This window comes from Corapipo altera, unplaced genomic scaffold (genome assembly GCF_003945725.1).
Source record: "Corapipo altera isolate COAL_440 unplaced genomic scaffold, ASM394572v1 76, whole genome shotgun sequence".
Classification (NCBI taxonomy): Eukaryota; Metazoa; Chordata; class Aves; order Passeriformes; family Pipridae; genus Corapipo; species Corapipo altera.
Genome location: NW_020884964.1, coordinates 1,316,891 through 1,334,690, shown reverse-complemented (window position 1 = coordinate 1,334,690; position 17,800 = coordinate 1,316,891). Strand labels below are relative to the sequence as shown.

The 17,800-nt window shown below is 56.3% G+C and overlaps 3 protein-coding genes across 10 annotated transcripts in view; all 3 read right to left on the bottom strand.

Annotated features, from left to right (window-relative positions):
- Positions 1–2,643, bottom strand: part of PTK7 (protein tyrosine kinase 7 (inactive)) — a 37,217-nt gene extending 34,574 nt beyond the window's left edge. The window contains exon 1 of the mRNA XM_027664646.1: positions 2,588–2,643. Coding sequence (XP_027520447.1) covers positions 2,588–2,618 — 31 coding nt within the window. The 5' untranslated portion in view covers positions 2,619–2,643. The remainder of the gene's footprint in view (positions 1–2,587) is intronic.
- A 2,187-nt stretch (positions 2,644–4,830) lies between these two features.
- Positions 4,831–17,800, bottom strand: part of LOC113957267 (heme-binding protein 1-like) — a 13,734-nt gene continuing 764 nt past the window's right edge. The window contains exons 1-5 of one of the 3 annotated variants that reach the window (XM_027664561.1): positions 9,258–9,432; positions 9,056–9,141; positions 6,329–6,470; positions 6,016–6,199; positions 4,831–5,860 (exon numbers count right to left, since the gene is read on the bottom strand). In XM_027664561.1, coding sequence (XP_027520362.1) covers positions 5,686–5,860; positions 6,016–6,199; positions 6,329–6,470; positions 9,056–9,141; positions 9,258–9,417 — 747 coding nt within the window. In that variant the 5' untranslated portion in view covers positions 9,418–9,432 and the 3' untranslated portion in view covers positions 4,831–5,685. The other 2 variants (XM_027664562.1, XM_027664563.1) reach the window with 2 other exon arrangements.
- KLC4 (kinesin light chain 4) overlaps positions 9,588–17,800 on the bottom strand; it is a 26,238-nt gene continuing 18,025 nt past the window's right edge. For 4 of the 6 annotated variants that reach the window (XM_027664559.1, XM_027664557.1, XM_027664558.1 and 1 more), the window contains exons 13-16: positions 17,503–17,652; positions 10,686–10,810; positions 10,515–10,572; positions 9,588–10,070 (exon numbers count right to left, since the gene is read on the bottom strand). In XM_027664559.1, coding sequence (XP_027520360.1) covers positions 9,981–10,070; positions 10,515–10,572; positions 10,686–10,810; positions 17,503–17,652 — 423 coding nt within the window. In that variant the 3' untranslated portion in view covers positions 9,588–9,980. Of the gene's footprint in view, positions 10,071–10,514; positions 10,573–10,685; positions 10,811–13,367; positions 15,231–17,502; positions 17,653–17,800 lie in introns of those variants that run through there. The other 2 variants (XM_027664556.1, XM_027664560.1) reach the window with 2 other exon arrangements.

Genomic DNA, 17,800 nt, shown 5'->3' with positions numbered 1-17,800 from the left:
CCATCCACTTGCCTCCCTTGAGCAAGAGGTATTCAGCAGACTGGGAGGAAACATATTCTCAATTGGCAAGTGTTCATTACCCAGCATGCAACTAAACACAGGGTGCTTGCTGCAGTTTAAATGGCTGCCCATCTGCCTTTAGAAGACGGCTTCATTCCAGATCAATTAAGAGCTCAGAGGACATCTTTAAAGGATGCAGAAGATGACAACCCTCCGATCAGTGCCAGCTCACAGTGGTTCAGGACCCCACTGTGCAGACAAAGAAGTGCCTATGGCCACGATTATGAAGCTGCCACGCCTTTGAAGTTCCTGCCACATCAGGGTTCCAGCCCGCCTAGAGCCCCATCTGAACACAGTCAAGTCCCAAGGGGGATCAGGTCATTACCGTCTTCAGAAATTTTCTTCTTTAAGACCAGGTTTGCTAGCAAACATGAGAAAAGTACTGCCATACAGAAACACAGAGCTCACCACAGGACATGGAGGCATTTCCAGAACAAAATCGACCTTTTGGGGTTTTTTTCACTTTAAAGAAAAGTTGACTCAGCAAATATTTCCTTTGCTAGCACTTCAACCAGATGTTCCAGCATAAGTCAGCACACATTTGGCATGCTGCAGTGCCACTGCCAGAAAGATCACAGCTTCACTGAACAACGGCAATGGAGGAACAAGGACCAGCAGTCCAGGCACCGAGCACTTCTGAAACACATGGCAAAGGACCTGCATGAGCCTCCACGCCTCACAGGTCTTTGCCCAGTGCTCTTTCCAAACAGCATCTACAGGCAAAGGGAGACGACGCCTTACAGCCCATAAAACTTACCACTAGCCTGTAAAAACCTAGATGTCAAACACTATGTTTCACCATCTGAGATTTTTTAGTGTCTGTGAGCCCAACAGCAGCGTGTTCCTCCCAGTGTTGCAGGACATGGTCTTGCTCAGCAAGAGAAACAAGGAGTAGTGTACATGCTTGGAGCCGCACAGAAACTCCAGCAACTGTAGAGCAGAGTGTGCTGGTAGGAAAGGCAACCGACAGCCCTCACAGGCAGGTCTGCACATCCCAGCTGCCGGTAGTGGCCTGCTGGCAGCTAGGTGAATGCTGTGGCAGGTTCACAGAGCCCTGTGGCTTCAATCCAGGGCCCAAGCTAAGCATATACTCTCTCTCCAGAAACAGCCTTCCCAGAAGGCTGCCAAGACGTTCTGCAATCACGGTGCTAATCAGCTAAATAAGCGCAGCTTTTCATGCTTATCAGCTGTAAATTGGACAATACTTACCGCCTGGCAGCAGGGCTCAGCTACACCTCCAGATATGGAAGGGCAGAAGCGCTATAGATATCTTTCTCTCAGAGGTAGTATCCTACCCAAGTGCTAAACTAAGATTGCTCTTGATTTTGCAGCAGAAACTGGAAAGCAAACTCTACAACTGTGCACAGTGAGAAAGAAAGGACTGCAAAGGGCTACTAGCAGCACGCAGGACCCTCCCCATCTGCAGGGCTCCAAAGAGAAGAAACAAGGTGCTCTGTTATGGGACAGCCGTGGGACCTTCCAAAGCCAGGCTGAAAACCAGCTCACAGCCCCTGCGGCTCTCATGCCACAGCCAAGACGTTGGGCTCCTCAGACAAGGGAAACCGTGCTAAGAGGCCAGGCCAGCGGGGGAGAAACACCATGGAGCAGAGCGAGGGAAGGTGGGTCTGGGCTTTGTAGTTGGAATTGGACAACGTGAAAAGCAAGCAGCCAGGCAAATCAACGGGCCGCAGAGCTAGGACAGGGCAGGGAGGCTGGCTCACACCCTACACGGCATGGAGGGTGGCACGGGGGGGCGGGGGAGAGGGCTCATCCAGATGCGCTCAGCAAGGGACAAAACCCCTCCAGCAGCCGGGAGGTGAATCTCCACGGGTGGAACCCCCCCGCGCGCCCACTGATTGTTCTCTAGTTTTGATCTGATCAGATTTCATAGGAAAACCACCTACCACTGCACACAAACAGCCTTCCCAGTCTCAGCTCTCTCCACGGAGCCCGGAGGGGAGCGGGTCGGGGCCAAGCCTCGCTAGAGGGGCCTCTGGGAGCCCTCCCCGGAGCGCGGCTGCTCCGGGAGCGTCTGGTCGCCATCTCCCAGACGGCAAATGTCTGGCGCATTTGCATCCCTGTGGATTTAGGCACGACGCTCCCCCATAGGAGCGAGCGGGCGGGCGGGCGGGCAGGGCGAGCCGGCGCACGCCGGGGAAGGAGAGCCGGGCGAGGCGCCCCGGTGGCTCCCGGGGCTGCGCGGGGCGGGGGCGCGGCCGCCCCCGGGCTGGAACACACAGGGCCCCACGCAGCCCCTGCTCCGCGCCGGAGCCCCGAGGCCCCCCCCCCCCCCCCCCCCAACCCGAGGGGGCGCGGACCACCGGAGGCTCAGCCCCGGGCACGGCCGCACCTCCTTCAGCCCCGGAGGCGGCGGCAGCCGCGGAGCCCCCCGCCCCGCCGCCGGCCTCATCGCGGCCCAGCTACAGACGCAAGAGGGGGTGCGAAGCCCCTCCGCCCCCGCCCCGCCGCCGGGACCTGCATTCCCGGGGCGGGGGAAGCTGCGGCGGCTGCCCCGGCCCGCACTCACCCAGCACCAGCAGCGCCCGCACCGCCGCCATCCTCCGCACCCCTCGCCGCCGCCGCGCCAGTCAGCGCGCCCGCCAGCCCCCAGCCATGCCGCTGCCGCCCCGCCCGCCGCCGCCGGCGGGAGGGGTTCCGGGGGAGGGGCAGCCACCGGAAACCGGGCGGGGTCGGGAGGAGCGGGGTCCCGCGGCCGGTGCCAGGCTCGCCCCCCCCCCCCCCGTGCCTCCATCGCGAGGCGAGGGGCTCGCCGGCGTCATGGTGCAGAGCCTACCCGGTACCGGGGGCCGTGAGGGCCGCGCCAGGAGCCCCTGCGCTGCGCGACCCCTGCTCCTGCCGAACACGGCGTGCCCGGAGCAGCGAGGAGGCGACAGAGGTCCCTTCCCGCCCAGGGGCTCCTCGTAGTCGGGCTGTTAAGTTGATGGCAGAAGCTCCCGGTCTGTACCGCTGTGAGAGACCCTATGAAGGCACTGGGCAGCAGGGGCCAGGAGCTCCACACCCTGCGAGGGGCAGAGGGCTGGACACAGCACAAGAAGCCTGCCCCTTGCTGCTTCTCTGCAGGGCCCAAGCCGAGGCATTAGCTGGTCTGGCCATCTGCATGGCTCAGGCTAGAGGCCTCTCTGCCCGACCCAATGCCTCTGGTAGAATGTGCTGCAGTCCTGCAACAGGGGCTTTCACAGCTGTAGCTCTGAACGCCAGCTTTCCAGCCGGTTTGCTGAGCCTCCAAAATGCTAGCTGCTTTTGGTACTGCATGGAAGTCTCGCCATCAGGCACACAACATCCCCGCAAGCGCTGCTGAATCCATCACAGAGGATGCTGAAGCCTGTGCTCAGCAAAACCTGTGGCACAGGATTGGAGCGTGCTGCTGCCCTGCGTGGCAGTGCCACTCTGGTGCTGCACCAGAAGCCTCCATTACCACCTCCTGGAAGACCACGGAGCTGCTCCCACAGGGCATGCAGCCATGGAACTTTGCCAGTAACCACAGACCAGTCCCGTCGTGTAGGGAAGCCATCATCTCCTGCCACCAAAAGCTGTTCTGGTTGTGGTTGGGGACCAAGAAGCCTTAGAGGAAGTGGTACCCTACTCAAAAAGCTCTAGAAAGAAAGTTTTATTTCAACCTGAAAGCTCAAGACAAGCAAAGCAGCTAATGTGTAGTAAGAGAAAGTGTCTCTGTCCCACACACACTGGCAGACTTTCTCTCCCACTGATACTGAGCCACCTGACCACCTGAGCCTCACATAAGAGCATTGCTGCTTTTTCCCAGGAGAGAAAGTGAGTTCAGCACTGCTGACCCAGGTATCATGATTTGTCTGAGGAGCACTTACCACATCAGCCTCAGAGCTGCAGGCTGTCACTGCATCTCCCCAGTCCATATTGCCTTTAGTGCCCCAGGAACAAGAACTGCACCATAAGATACCCAGGAAACCACTGCCTGCCCTTGCTGTGCTTGCCCAGACTCTGCCTGAAGCTTCCTTGCTTCCTCGTTCCCTTGCAGAGAAGGGTGTAACATGCTCAGCCCCACTCTTCCCACAGCCACCAGCTAGGCACCCAGACTCCTTGCTGCCAGACGGCAAGCCAGCCTGGAGAGGCCAGTGAACAGCATCTGACTGAAGAAAGGAGTGGCAGAAGCCACCTGTGCTGCTAAAGGCAGTGAGACCACAGAGCTGGCCCTGGCTTTCCCCCCATCCCTACTCTCCAGCTGCAGTGTAGGGCCAAAGGGCCAGAGCCAGAGTTTGAGCAGCAGGCAGCGAGCCACACAGCACACATTCACACCCACAGCAGGAGCAAACCCCTTGGGAACTGGGTCAGAAGCAGTCACAAGTCCCTTGACACCAAGCCAGTTAAACACATCCCTACACAAGTACGTGTTTCTGCAGCCAACCAGCATGACGTACAGTCACATTAGAATTCTCACCCCCAAAGATCAGGAGCCCATGTGCAGTACAGCCAAAGGATCCAAATTTTGCATGGAGAAAAATGAGGCTAGAGCAGACCCCATCCAACAGCAAAGCACCTTACCGGCAGGGGAGTGTGCCCACAGTTGTTTGCAGTAGCAACAAAAACAGCATGTGCAACAGTGCAGAGGCTGTGCTTGGCTTAACACAGGGTCATAACCTGGGCAAACATCAGAGCCCTTCAAATTAGCCACAGCTTTGCAGCCTGGAGCATCTTCAGGAAGGAGACAGCAAGCCTCTTCCCAAGCCAACCCATGCACCCCACATCCCCACCATCAGTGATCTGTAGCTGCAGTGGTTTGAGCTGGGTTTATTTACTGTTGGCATTGCCAGCTTCCCCCAGGAAAGCATGACGGTATTCATGGATGTGAAACTTACTGATCAATGCACAACACACAGTGGTGCCACGCCTGCTACTGTCAGCACCTGTCCCTCAGCAGCAGGTCTGCAAAACAGCACCCACAATAGATGGACAAAGGCTGCCAGTGCCCCAGTCCTGGCTGATGACTGTTGAGTGACAGCCAGGGAGGCATCCAACAGTCCAAAGAGAGCCACTCCGGCAGGAAACACTCAGGATTCCCACCTGAATTCAAGCCCTTTCCCCCTTCAAACCCCACTGTCCCTGTAGCAGCATTTCAGTGGTTCTGTTCGGGACAGGCAGCCATTCTCACAGGAAGCAGGCCAGAGGCCACACAGAGCCCCACACCTTATACACAGTCATTTGCTTTCTAGACACCATCAGCTTGTGCTTCTGCCAACCACAAGCCCCACTAGCATACCTGGCACAGCTCTGCAAGCCCAGCTCAGAGCTGAGAGGAGCACAGGTCAGGCTAGCACATTGCACAAGCCCACATGGTTACTGCCTTAATGACCCCCCACCACATGCTTCCCACCAGGAGCTTGCTGCAGAGATTGTCCCTGGTGCCAGCTCCAGCCTCAGCTGGCTCCTGTGGGGGCAGGTGAAGTGCAGACCAGGCAGGACTTCCCCTGACAGGACCCTTGCAGGGCAGGCTGCAAACCCACCCCGCAGTCTCTTGGTCTGTCATTTTGTGGGTGAATAGCGGGTCAGGACATGTTCCATCTCCTTTGGGTCAGAACTGCCATCTGCACCAGGTCCAGTCACAGGACGGTTTGCAGTCACAGAGGGGACTCACTCTGCTCGGCAGATGAACCAGATCTCATTGCGGCGCTGAGGGATGCTGGGATTTTCATAAGAAGCCACAATGTAGGTTTCCCGGAGCACAGTGTCTGTGGAGCCCAAGAGCTCCCAGAAGAGATTGATCTCCCGCAGAATTGTCTCTTCAGTGGTCATCCCATAGAAAACCCTGCAGCAAAGGAAGCAACATAAGTAAAAGAGCCAGCACATTCCCCCTTCCCACAGCCAGGGCTCCCATCCCTTTGCCCAAGGAACCACAGCAGCCATGCAGGGAGTTCATACATCTCTGCTGAGGTGAGAAAACATCTCTGGTGCTGGAGTCACCTGGTTATAACCCGGAGCGGTGCCCTCTCGGTGATGTGGATTTCAGGGTCCATGGGAACAGGAGGATTTTGCTGGAACTCTCCTGGGAGATAATAGGCAGTTACGACCTCACGCTCCAGCTCGGTCTCATCTTTGGTCAGGTGGATTTCGTTGAGCACCGGGACTGTCATGCCCAGATAGCAACCTAGGAGGTAGGAAGGCATTTAGACAGGTGGGTCAGAAGTGGCAGCGCTCCTCCCCACTCCAGATGGACAGTGGTAAAGCCCTCCCTCTGTGCAGCCTGCCAGCCCCTCCAGCTGTTGCCTGCACACACCTACTGAGTTCTCTTTGCAGATGTAGCGCATGAGCTTCATGAAGCTCATGGAGATGCTCTGCTCATACATGGGCTCCCCCTTGGTGACACACGCCCACTTCCCAGCTGGGTAATGCCGCTCCTCATAGGTTGCTTCCTCGCACTGAAACAGGCCACAGAGAAGCCAAGTCAGAGTTAAGCACGCTGACAACACTGCAGCACTTGGGTGGAAAACCAACACTGATAGGCAAGAAGCGGGCAGACACAACCCTGCCAAAACAAGCCCCTCTGCTAATCAGTTGGCAGAGGAGGACAAAGAAGGCAAGGGGAGCTGGCATGACACACACTTCAGACAAGGATACTTATGAGCACCGGGCAAAAGTCAGTAAAAGGAAAGGCACAGACAAGGGACAGGGTGCAAGGGGGTCTGGAGGCTCCTGGCATGCACAAGGAATGCAGTACATCCTCTGGTCTCTGTCCTGCCTACTCACAAGGATGTTCCTGATTCCAGGCACCCAAAGGCCTCCAGTAAGGCTGATGTTATCCTCAGGTACAGTGCCTTTTCCTTGGAACACTGTATGCACAGAAGATAATGAGCAAAAAGACTCCCACCCAGTAGAGGGGAAAATCTGCCAGAAGAGCTCTAGCATCCAGAAGAGCTGTGAAGACTGGAACAAAACTCCTTCTCCCATACCAGAAAGTGATAGGAGGAAGAAGAGACATGAACTCAGGTGGTGCAGAGAGGACAACTTTGTGAGATGGGTCAGAATCTCTATTTCCAAGACAGAATGTCCAGTCTTCTGGAGAAAGCCAACACACAAGCAGGGCAAGGGGAGTAGGGCAAATTGCACCTGGATATGCTCATAGTTCAGCTCATGGCACGTCTGTGATCACAGGTAACACATAAAGAGATGCTAGGAAGTTGTAACCAGCACCTATCTTCCTGCTGTTCTCTTGTTCTTCAGCCAGATTAAAGTGGTCATGAGACAACCTTGTTCCAGAGCTTAGGGTATCTTTCCAAACTTCTTGCTTCCACAGCTGTGCTGGCAGTGACCGAGCCAGGAAGCTGTGACCAGACTCAACAGTGAATTGTTGTCCTCCCTGTGCCTCCACCCACATCAGGTCTCTGAGAGCCAAACCAAAGGCAGAAGGAAGGCATCTGGCCTACTATTGTGCATCAGTGGGATGCCAGTAAGACTGCCCCAAAACACTGCAGGCCAGCCTTCTAGCTGAGGCCATGCCAGCTATTGTCCCACCAAGCAAAGCAGAGCAGGGCAAGAGTCTTTTCCAAGCAAGAAAACCACCAGTTCCTCTACACTATTTGCAACTCTCATCTGCCACACCATCTGCAAATAAACCTATCAACTCAGCAAGTCACAACAGCAGGGTATGCCACAGCCTGACCCTTATATTAAGCACTACCACTCCAGATAGGAGTTGGCCAAGAGAAATATTGAAGATGCTTCACACAGATCCAGTAGCAACAGGTCCCTGCAATGTGAGCTGGGGAATTTGACTGAGTATCGACAGAGCACGGCACTGTAGGTGACACAGTAACTCACTTGCCTCTGAGAGAATGAGGTCTTGTAGCACTGATAGCTCAAGAGAAGCAACAAACACTAATGACCTGCCTGAACCTGGGAAATGTGTCCCTAAGAGCCCAGCTCCAAAGTCCCCTCAGCACTAATGCCAGGAAGTGGCTCTTCTCACCCAGCCTCAAACTCCAAGAATCTTCCTCAGGAACAGAGGATCTTGAGGCAACAAAAGATCTTCAGTTCCCACAAAGTCCTGGGCCCACATTCCTGCCTGGGAACAACACAGGTGGAAAAGAAGCCAGATTAAGTCCCCGGGACCAGAAGAACAGGGAAAGAGAGAGTGTGGTGAAGCCCCAGTTCAGAGCTGCACAACCCACATGCTCAGACATGTTTTACAGGGAGTGCTGGACCTCAGCCCAGAAGAAATTGGTTAACCTCTCCTCATATAGAGGACAACTGACAGATGCCTTGGGTAGCAAGCCCAATGAGGCCTGCAGAGACACAGGAACCAGTCTGACAAGCAGTTATTTCTCAAAGCTCAGAAGCACCCATATGTGCAAGAGATGAGAAGTGTGCAACTTGACCAGCATGGAGAGGAGATCTTCAGGCAGAAGACACCATGTTTGGATTGGCAGTTGTGACAAGTAACAACACATGCTCAGGTCTGACGACAAGGGCCAGAGGCCCTGCATTCCCCACAGAAGCATATTTATCTTATGCCAGCTGAGATCTCCAGCTCAAACAGTAGCCACATAACCAGCATAAATACAAAGCCAGCAGGGCTTTGAGCTATGCAACGAGGAGTTTCGAGCAAGGCAGGGAGCAGACTCTGAACTGAAAATTCACTCCCTTGGATCTGCCCACCCCAGCAGAGAACAGGTTGGTAAAGAAGGCAGCTAGAAGTCAGAAGACCAGAGAAAGCTGCAGGACTAGTACAATTTTAAAATAAAGGCCGGGAAGTTGAGCACTGCCATTACTCTACAGAGGAGGAGATGCAGGAACACCAGAATACTGCACCGATCCAGAGGTGCCATCCTGGGATGCTTCTGCGGGAACCTCTGTGAGGCTTGTGCGCGCCTGCCGACACGGGGCCACCTTCCCCGCCAGGGAGAGGCTCTTCCTGCTCCCCGAGCTGGCAACAGCACCGGAGTCTGCCTCACCACGGGCGGGCAGCGGGTGAGAACCCGGGTGTGCGGAGAGGGTCCGGCCTCACCTTCCCGTGCTGCGAGAGGGACACGTACGGCACAGGCTCGCGAGCCTGGTTGTGCCGGGCCATCTGGGCGATCGGGCCTGCCATGTCTGCAAGGCAAAGCAACAGGAGAGACAAGGCTCGCCCCGGCCGCAGCGCAGGAGGAGTCCCGGTTCGTGCCGTCAGCCCCGGCGGGCCCGCGCCACCCCCGCGGCCCGGCGCTCACCTCGGGGCAGGCTCACTCGATGCGTGCTGGCCACGGCCTCCCAGTGCGCGAACAGCTGGCCCTGCTCCTCCTGGTCGTCCTCGCTGTCGCTGCCGTCCCCGCCGGCGGCCGCGGGCTCCTCGCCCAGCCGCTCCAGGTCCTCCAGCGTGATCCGCGCCATCGCGTCCGCCGGGAACGGCGCCGGGAGCGGCACCGCCTCGGGGCGGCGCGGCGGGAGCGCCCCCTGGCGCGCCGGCGGACCGCGCGCGGACCGTCGCCGCAATCCCCCCGCCAGGCGGCGCCCGCTCCCCCCCCCCCCCCCCCCCCTCCCCGCCTCAGGCCGAGCCGCGGTCGCTTCTAGGGTCGGTTTTATTTAATAAAATAAAGTACAGCGATCACCCGGCGGGGGACCGACGTCCGGGGGCACGGGGCACTTCTGCCACTGCCCCGGCCGGGGGATAGCCCACCCCCCCTCCCCGGGCTGGCGATTCTACCTGGTGAGCGTGTGCGACCGGTACCGAGCAAGCCGCCACCGGGGCTGCTGAGCCCGATGTGCGGCAGAGGAGCATGCGGGCGGGCTGCGGTGCCCAAACTAGCTAGGGACTCCCGGGGGAGGCCGGGCTGGGCAGGCAGACGGTGGCACGAGAGCCGGTGATGGGGAAAACAGAGCAGGTGGTGTGGGGAGGTGCCGGGTGCTGCCCTGTGCAGCGCAAAGCCAGGGTGCCCAGCAGCAGAGCAGCCAGGTCAGTTGGAGGAGAGCAGGGAGCTGTGGGAGGACAGGTCCATGCTGCTGGCGCTGAGGCCTCTGCTCTCTGCACGGAGGCCTTGGGTGCCCTAGAAAAAATACAGTGCCGGTGAGGTACTTGCAGTCCAACCCCATGCCCCAAAGCTGCTACCCCAACTCCTGCACCCCTTGCCTCACAAGCCAGAGATGCCCTGGTGGTGCTGCTGTCAGACCCATTAAGTGCTGCCTCTGCTCTCATTCTGTGGCTAGAGGGGTTGCTGAGCAGGCAGGGAGGTGGGTACTTGGAGGCAACACCTTCAGGTTTGGAGCTATGACCTTGGAAGAGGTCTGCAGCTGCCCAGGGGTGCCGTGGGACCACCAGCCTAGGCAGAGTGGCTCCAATACCGCACAGCTGCAGAGTGCACACACTGTGAGGTCTCAGGCACTGCACCTGTGGCCCGCTATTATGCCCCTCACCAGCTGTGACACAGGCCACAAGGCCGCCACCCCAATACCCACTCCTGTACCAACCCCTCCACCCACCCTGTGCTTACCTCAAATGAAGCATCGCTAGACTTGTGCAAGTAATTTAATGATGCAGCTCGTTTCATGCTACAAGAAATCAGAGGAGAGCAGGTTTGACCACGCTGTGTCTGATCAGATCCAGACCCACAAGGTGTCAGGGCCCCCACCTGCCCTGTACCCAGCCTGATCCTTGTACCTACCTGGTGTTCCTGGGCTCCAGGGGACCATTGCCCTGCAGTTTCTTGACCAACATCTCACTGCTCCTCCGTATCACATCCCGGATTTTCCCCAGGGAGCTGCTGCGCTGCAGAGTGCCACTGCCATCCTGGACACAGAGACACAAGCCAGGATGATGGCTGAGTGGCACTGATAAAGTTCTGGCATGCTGCTGATGAGTGGCTGGAATTGGCTCCAAACATCCTCTTGTCTGCCTGCAACTGAGGGTTTAGCTCTGGCCCAAAGCAGGCTTAGTGCTGACTACATGGCTCCCTCCCACCCTGGTCCTTCACAGGACATGATGACTATGGAGTCAGGGATCCCCCCATACCATCGTCTGGCTCATCCAAACTGATGAGCCTATCTGGTGCAAGCCCAGCACCCAGACAGGTTGCTGACTTGCCCCAGGGCACCAGCACGAATGGCACTGGCGTCCCTGCTCAAACATGACACAGCTTCATCACCTGCAACAGCTCAGGCAGCAGCTGCCAAGGAGGTACCACTGCCCAGGGAAGCAACAAGCCCTGATGAGAGTCTCAAGTTTAGGGATACTTTTGTCAGGCCAGGACACACTGCCAGGACTCTCTCCTCATCTGCCACTGGCTGGAGACTATCTTCCCCCATCCCTTGCCCTTCTTCACCATACCATTACTAGTCCTCCTCTCCATCCAGTATTCATCCCGATGCACACCCTTGTCCTGCAGGCTCACTCACATCAGACAAGACCGTTCTACAAGCACACACAACCTTGTCCCACCTCTAACAGCCCCAAGACAATTAGCTTTGAGCCTCCTGAGCAACTCAGGCAGCTCCACTGGGGACACATTCATTTGGCTGCTGTGTTGCCAAGGCTCCTATGCCCCCACCCTTAGCTGTGTCCGGCCACACTAGCTGCCCCAGGGGTGGCACTTAGCAGGGGTTTCTTTATGTCTGCCTGCTTTTTCTGAAGACCAAAACCAGGCAGAAATCTTGTTCCCCAGTCTGTTTCCTCCCATGTGCCTCCAAAAGTCCCCAATACTCAGAAAGGCACTTTCAGCCCTTGACAGGCTCTAGCCCACCTCCTGCACTTAGCTCCATATGCAGGCAAGGCACAGGTTGCCTGCCTGACACCACATCATGCCACTGCGTCATTACAGCACCAAGCTCTTCCCCTGTGGCCTGGCCTGCTCGTTACATAAGGTTATGGCACCACTGCTGATGTGGAATTACTTTTGCTCTGATGACCTGATAACAGCAGTCTTCCCTGCTCCCTGTTCCAATGGCCCCTGGCACACACAGGCAGTAGAAACTGAGATAAGGTGATGGCAAAAGCCCTTTGCTCCTTAAGATGTGGGGGAACCCCTCTGAACCACTCCGAATGACCAAAATGCATTGTGTCTCAGGCTAGCAGCAGCAATTACCCCAAGACTACCCATGCAGTTCTGTAGGTAAGCAGGGTCTCTGCCTTAGGCCGGTCACCCCCCTGTGCTGACTGCTACAGCTTGTGGTCCTAGGAAAGCCTTTTCCAGCACTTCTCTGCCCTGATTACCCAAAGCTGATTCAGCCTCTCTAACAGCTGACCAGGACTTTTCTCACCAGTAACCCTTTCTCATGGTATTCATTTCATTCCTTCTTGGATAAGCCAAGTGCATTGAATCTCTTCACTTTCTCATTGGAATGAGGGGTTTCCAAGCTGGGAGCCATGTGTTGCTGCTGCAAGGGACTCACTCACCAGAAATGCAGAGCACCAAAAGTAGCAAAGTAAACAATTCATTCCTGCCTGAAGCATCCTGGGCAGGTTTTGGAGGAGATGGACATCAAGCGTGTGGCATTAGCAAAGATGGGGTAGGGTGTTTTTTGCCTCCCCAGTAGATTTGCACTGGTCACAATTCTTCCTGCCATGCTAGACACTGTTCCTTTTCCCAGGGCACACAAACCAGTAGTGGAAGAGGGCACACAGCTTGGGAAGGGGAGCAGGACTGTAGTACCAGGGCAGCAGGATCTGGCCAGGAAGTATGCTCTTGTGTCAGGGCTGGTGAGGATGGAGCCACGTTTTCCCAGCTGCATTGATGCAGACTGACTGCAGACCAACACCAGAATCAAATGCTGCTGCATACTGGGTTAAAAATAGCCTCTCTTCTCTCCCCACTCCCTTTTCTGCAGGGTTATTTTTAACCCAGAACATTTATGGGGTTTGGTTTGCCGCAGAGCCCCCACCCCATTGCACCCACCAGCATGAGAGCATTCAAAGAAAAAGCAGCAGCTCCACCACTGAGCTGCTCTCCCCTGCATGCTCCCACCCTGCCTAATGCACAGAAGCAGCAGACTTAGGCAGGATTTGGCAGCATGTGGAACTAACTCAGAACTGAGAGACACAAGGGGGTATTTCTTTGGCTAAATAGAAATGCCTCTTGGTGAAGCTCAGATCCCCCAGGGCAGCCTTGCCACACATGGTTACAGAACTGAGCAGCAATCCCAGACTGGAAGACAGGGAGAAGCACAGTGGAGCTGGGTCCTTCATCTCCACTTCTCAGCCTGAGAGAGGTGCCCTGGGGATAGCACATGCCCCTGAACACACACAGACAGACACCAAGCATCCCACACCTGCTGCAGCAGCATTTGGACCCACCACCCCAGGACTGACCGACGCTGGCCTACAGAGCATGGAAAGAAGCACAGGGCAGCAATTTGGGTCTATCTACCTTTAATTAGAGGTATGGTTGTTACAGTACCAGGTCCAAGACATGGCAGAGCACAGGGTCAGGTGGCCCCGATGTCCAAATGCACCCTGCCCTGGGGACTCACAACTCTCCAGGAGCATGGAGCAGCACTAGGAGAGGCAGGGAAGGTACAGCCCTGGAGCACTTGGTCTTGGGCTCCACAGCCCATGGTCCAGAGGACAAGCTTCCTTTCAGCAAGCACAAGCTCCCAGGGGAGCAGCATGCATGTACCCCAAGGCCTTTGCACCACCACAGGAAAGCCAGGCCCAGACAGACACAGGCACATTTAGCATCATAACCTGCCAGAAGACTAGCACGAGAGAAACAATCTAGCTAAAAAAATAAGGAAGAGTCCTGCACTGGCCTCTGGGCTCTATCCTGCTGGCTGCAGCCTCCTCAGCTTTCTTCCCAGATAGGAGGGCCAGGGAGGTTCACTTCCCATAGGAGGCAGGATGATTGTGTAAACCCAAGGGTGTGAGACTCAGAACAGTGGTAGTCTGGCTCTGGGAAACATTTCCTTTCCCAGTAGTGACCAGCAGCACCAGATCCTGTGAAGGCCTGAAGTACCAATCAGAGGCACTGAGCCACCCCCACAGACCCTCAGGGTCAGTACTGTGTTCCTAGCAGTTAATCAGGTTACAGATTTCCCACCCACTTGGCTAGGGACAGACAGACTGCAGTCAGCCCCAGGGACCTATGAGTAATCCAGCCCCTTCCCCCATGGCAACCTCCCTCCAGCCATCCCACCTGCTACCACATGCTCAGAGCATCCCCAGCCCCAGCTCCTCCCTTCCTCACATCCTTCTTTGCACCTCCTTTTTCTCCCAACCATTCTGCTCCAAACCAGTCCATTCCCCATCTCAGCCACTTCTAATTGCCTGGGATCTGACCCCTTGCAGGAAAGTTCTTTCCTCCTACCCTTCCTCTGCCTCCAAGGAACAGCGAACAACTTCAGCCCTGCTTCTCCCACCAGCCACACCTAGGAACCCCACAGCAATGGGGAGCCGATTCACCCCTTAATGCCATCAGGTGAGGAACATGGCTATAGCATCCAGTCAGGAGGTTGCAGCCAAACATGCCTGTGCTGGCAGGTCCCTGTTCCATGCACGGCCTTTGGCTTTCACCCTTTCACCTTGTCTTGGATGTCCAGTAGGTCTATGGGTCATCCTATACTCCTGTGCCCTGCAGAGAGACCCACATACTGCCCCTGGGTTGCTGAGCTCAGCAGGGAGAAGGGTAGCAAGATAGGGACTGTCCTGTGCTGCAGGAAGAGCCCAGCTCACCATGGACCAGTGCAGGTTTGCTACAGAGCACTAACATCAGCTAAGCCTACAGGAAAGAAAGCAACTGGGCACATGACAGCCCTGCCTAGGCCAGGCCTTGCTGTCCCATAACAGCCACCCATCTTCGTGCTTCTGTAGAGATAGAAGGAATAAGCTAGGAGGGTTGAGGATGTCTAATGACAGTGGAGTCACCATGCCTGGACTGAAGACAAGCCCCTGCAGGCCTGATCCCCAGGGATGTACAAGGGCAGGTTGGGGGTGGGGGCATGCAAGGGGACGGTGGCCCGTCACCCTGGCCTGGGGGAGTGGGCAGCTCCTTGCAGATTCTTCCTGCTCTTGCTGGCCATGGGACTGGAGCTGGGCCACTTGGCCAGGCACTCCTCTGCAGGCATCGCGGTGCCCTCGCGCGCCGGGAGGGTTGGGGGACTGGTGTGGAGTTCTCGCCGAGGAAGGAGGGATGGTGTGGAGGAAAAGTCGGAAGATACAACACAAACATCCAGGTGACTGCAGTGGAGGGGAAAGAGGGAGTCTCGGGAGGCATTTAAGCCTAGTGCACAGAGAGGAGAAAGACACAATTTACAAGGCTGTGAGGTTGTAGGTCACCTAGGGAACAGGTGGGGCAGGGCCCAGGCTGCATGCAGAGACAATGGGCCACATCTGAGCAGGGAGAGATTCTTGTGAGACAAATCGCAGTCTCACTTCTTTGCCAATGTGTTTAGTAGGCTGGTAGGAACAGCTAGCTCAGGGAGGAACAGCCTGGGCCTCCTGCTCTGGGGGCTCCTTCTCCTGGGCCTTGGGTATGGGGTACCTGCCAAGGCCACTGCACCACTGAGCTGGTGCCATTCCTGCACTCACATCCCAGACCCTGGCTCTCGCAGCCCAACTGCCTGGGCAGCAAGCAGTTGGTCCAGGCCCTGGGGTGCTTCCAGAGCTGCCCATGGGCACAGAGGTTCCTGGCATCCTGGGGGCTCCCATGGCCCTACCTGCAGCACATGACAGCTAAGGGAGGGCAGCAGACACAACTTTAAGGGAGCTCATGTGAGGTCTCTGGACCAACACAGAGAACAACAGGCCATGACAGACAGGAGCAGCAGGAGCTGCCAGTCTTCTTTTCGGGGGAGCTGCAGCACAGTGCAGGGCCGCTGGCTTGGGAGAGGAGACTGGTTATGTGTGCAGCAGGCTGGAAAAGGCATCATGAGGCAGCAACTGTCTCGCCTAGGCTCTCAAATCCTCTATCTACACCTGGCTGGGTCAGGGAAGCTCTGTGAAGACCCTTGTGGAAGGGTCATACAAGCAGGAACTATTCCCCTTGTCTAGGATGGGCTGTGGGAAAGGGTGGCATTGCCTACTTGTCTTGAAATGATCACCTCAGAGATCATCAGAAAGGTCTTCCCAGACCATCACCAGTGCAAAGAGATGACCCAACACCAACTACAGCCAGGAGGAACTGTAGAGATTGAGCAGCCAGCGGAGGGACCAGGCAATTCTAATCCAAACCTTCAGCCCTCCCTCTGTGCTTGTCTAGCCCCATTACTAATGAGGAGTGCAAGGGCCCAGGGTTGGTGCCTTGACAGGGCTAAAACCCTCTTTACTCCTTATGCCAAGAGCTGGCACAGAGGAAGCCATGCATCTGGCAGAGGCTGCTGGGTCCTCTCAAAGGTCTGTTCTCCAGATCCCCTTCAGCCACCTCCTGCGTACAATCCACAATCAAGAGAGCCAGCAGGCTTCAGGCTTCAGGTGTTGAAGGGCTGTCATGGCAACAGGGAAGAAAAAGGAGGAAGGGAGGGAGCTGATGCAGGTGAGGATAGAGCAGAGCCAGGTAGGGAAGGGTTAGTGACAGCAGATGTGAGGGAGAAGCAAAGGACTCTGTGTGCTCAACGTCTTGCCTGTTCCAGGCTGCAACAACCCCTAGGTACCCAGCTACACTACACTCTCAGCTAGAGTTTGCAGAAGTAACAGTAAGTGTTAAAAGCTCTAGCAACCCTCAAGCCAAGCACCCACCAGCACTATGCTCACTTGTCGCCTCTTCTCCATCCTTCTCCTTGCAGGAGACAAAAGGTGTAGTGATCTAGGTCTGGAACAGGCCTTTCTCCAAACTCAGTGCTAGTAACCAAAGTGCCCCTCAGCCTCAGAGCAAACCTAGACAGCCTCAAGTTGGCCTGTCTGTGCCTCAGCTAACACCAGTCTCTTTCTATCATTAGTCAGCTCAGCCTAGCATCCCACAAAGACCTGCCTTTTATCACCTCTGCTTGGCCAGAGCCAGTTCAGGGCATGAGACCAGGAGATGGGGACAGCAAAGACACTGGCTGCACACTATTCCTGTGCCCTGCAGTCACTCACTCACAGACACACCAGGCACATCACATGCACACAACCCTCCCCAGGCTCAGCATTGTCTGTGGTGCAGTGCAGGACAGACAGCCAAATGGCTCTCAGAGGCTGTGTGAGCCTGAGATGGGGCCGATGCTCTCAGCCAGGACCTCAAGAGGGGAGCAGCAGGGAGAGATGTTAATAAGGTTGCAAGCCTAAGATTAAGGGCAGACCAGGACCAGCTCATGCTGTGCACTGCCAGGGCCCGGCAGCTCCCCCGAAGTAGGAGCCCTTAGTTGGGAATATCTGGCCTGTACACCTGAAGCCAGACCCAGACACGCACCTTTGCAGGCTGGTTGGCTCATGCCAAGAAAGAGGGGAAGGAAATGTGCAGGGAATGGAGGCAGACAAGGATGCCACGACAGGCCACGCGGGGACAGCCCTCAGCCAGGTTGTCCCTTCTCTCTGGTAGCCGGCTGAGGCCATTCTTGATGGTGTCTTGTACTTACCCCGCTCCATTCCACGCCCATACTCACTTCCTCGCTACCGTCTGTGGCATTCTCGTACTTGACGCTGCCTCCCAGGCTCCGACGTCTCTCTGTGCCATCACCCTCCTTCAGGATCTCCACCACCTTCGTCTGGTTGATTGGGTCAATGCCCTGCAAGTAGAAAAGGATAAGAAAGAATCATGTTTTGCCCTTCTGTATTCCTTCCCTCTAGAGATCTGCCGTGCATCACTGTGCTTGGTTCCATTCCCTCTCTTGGCCATTGCCCCATCACAGCCAAAACATTCCAGCACAAGCAGGA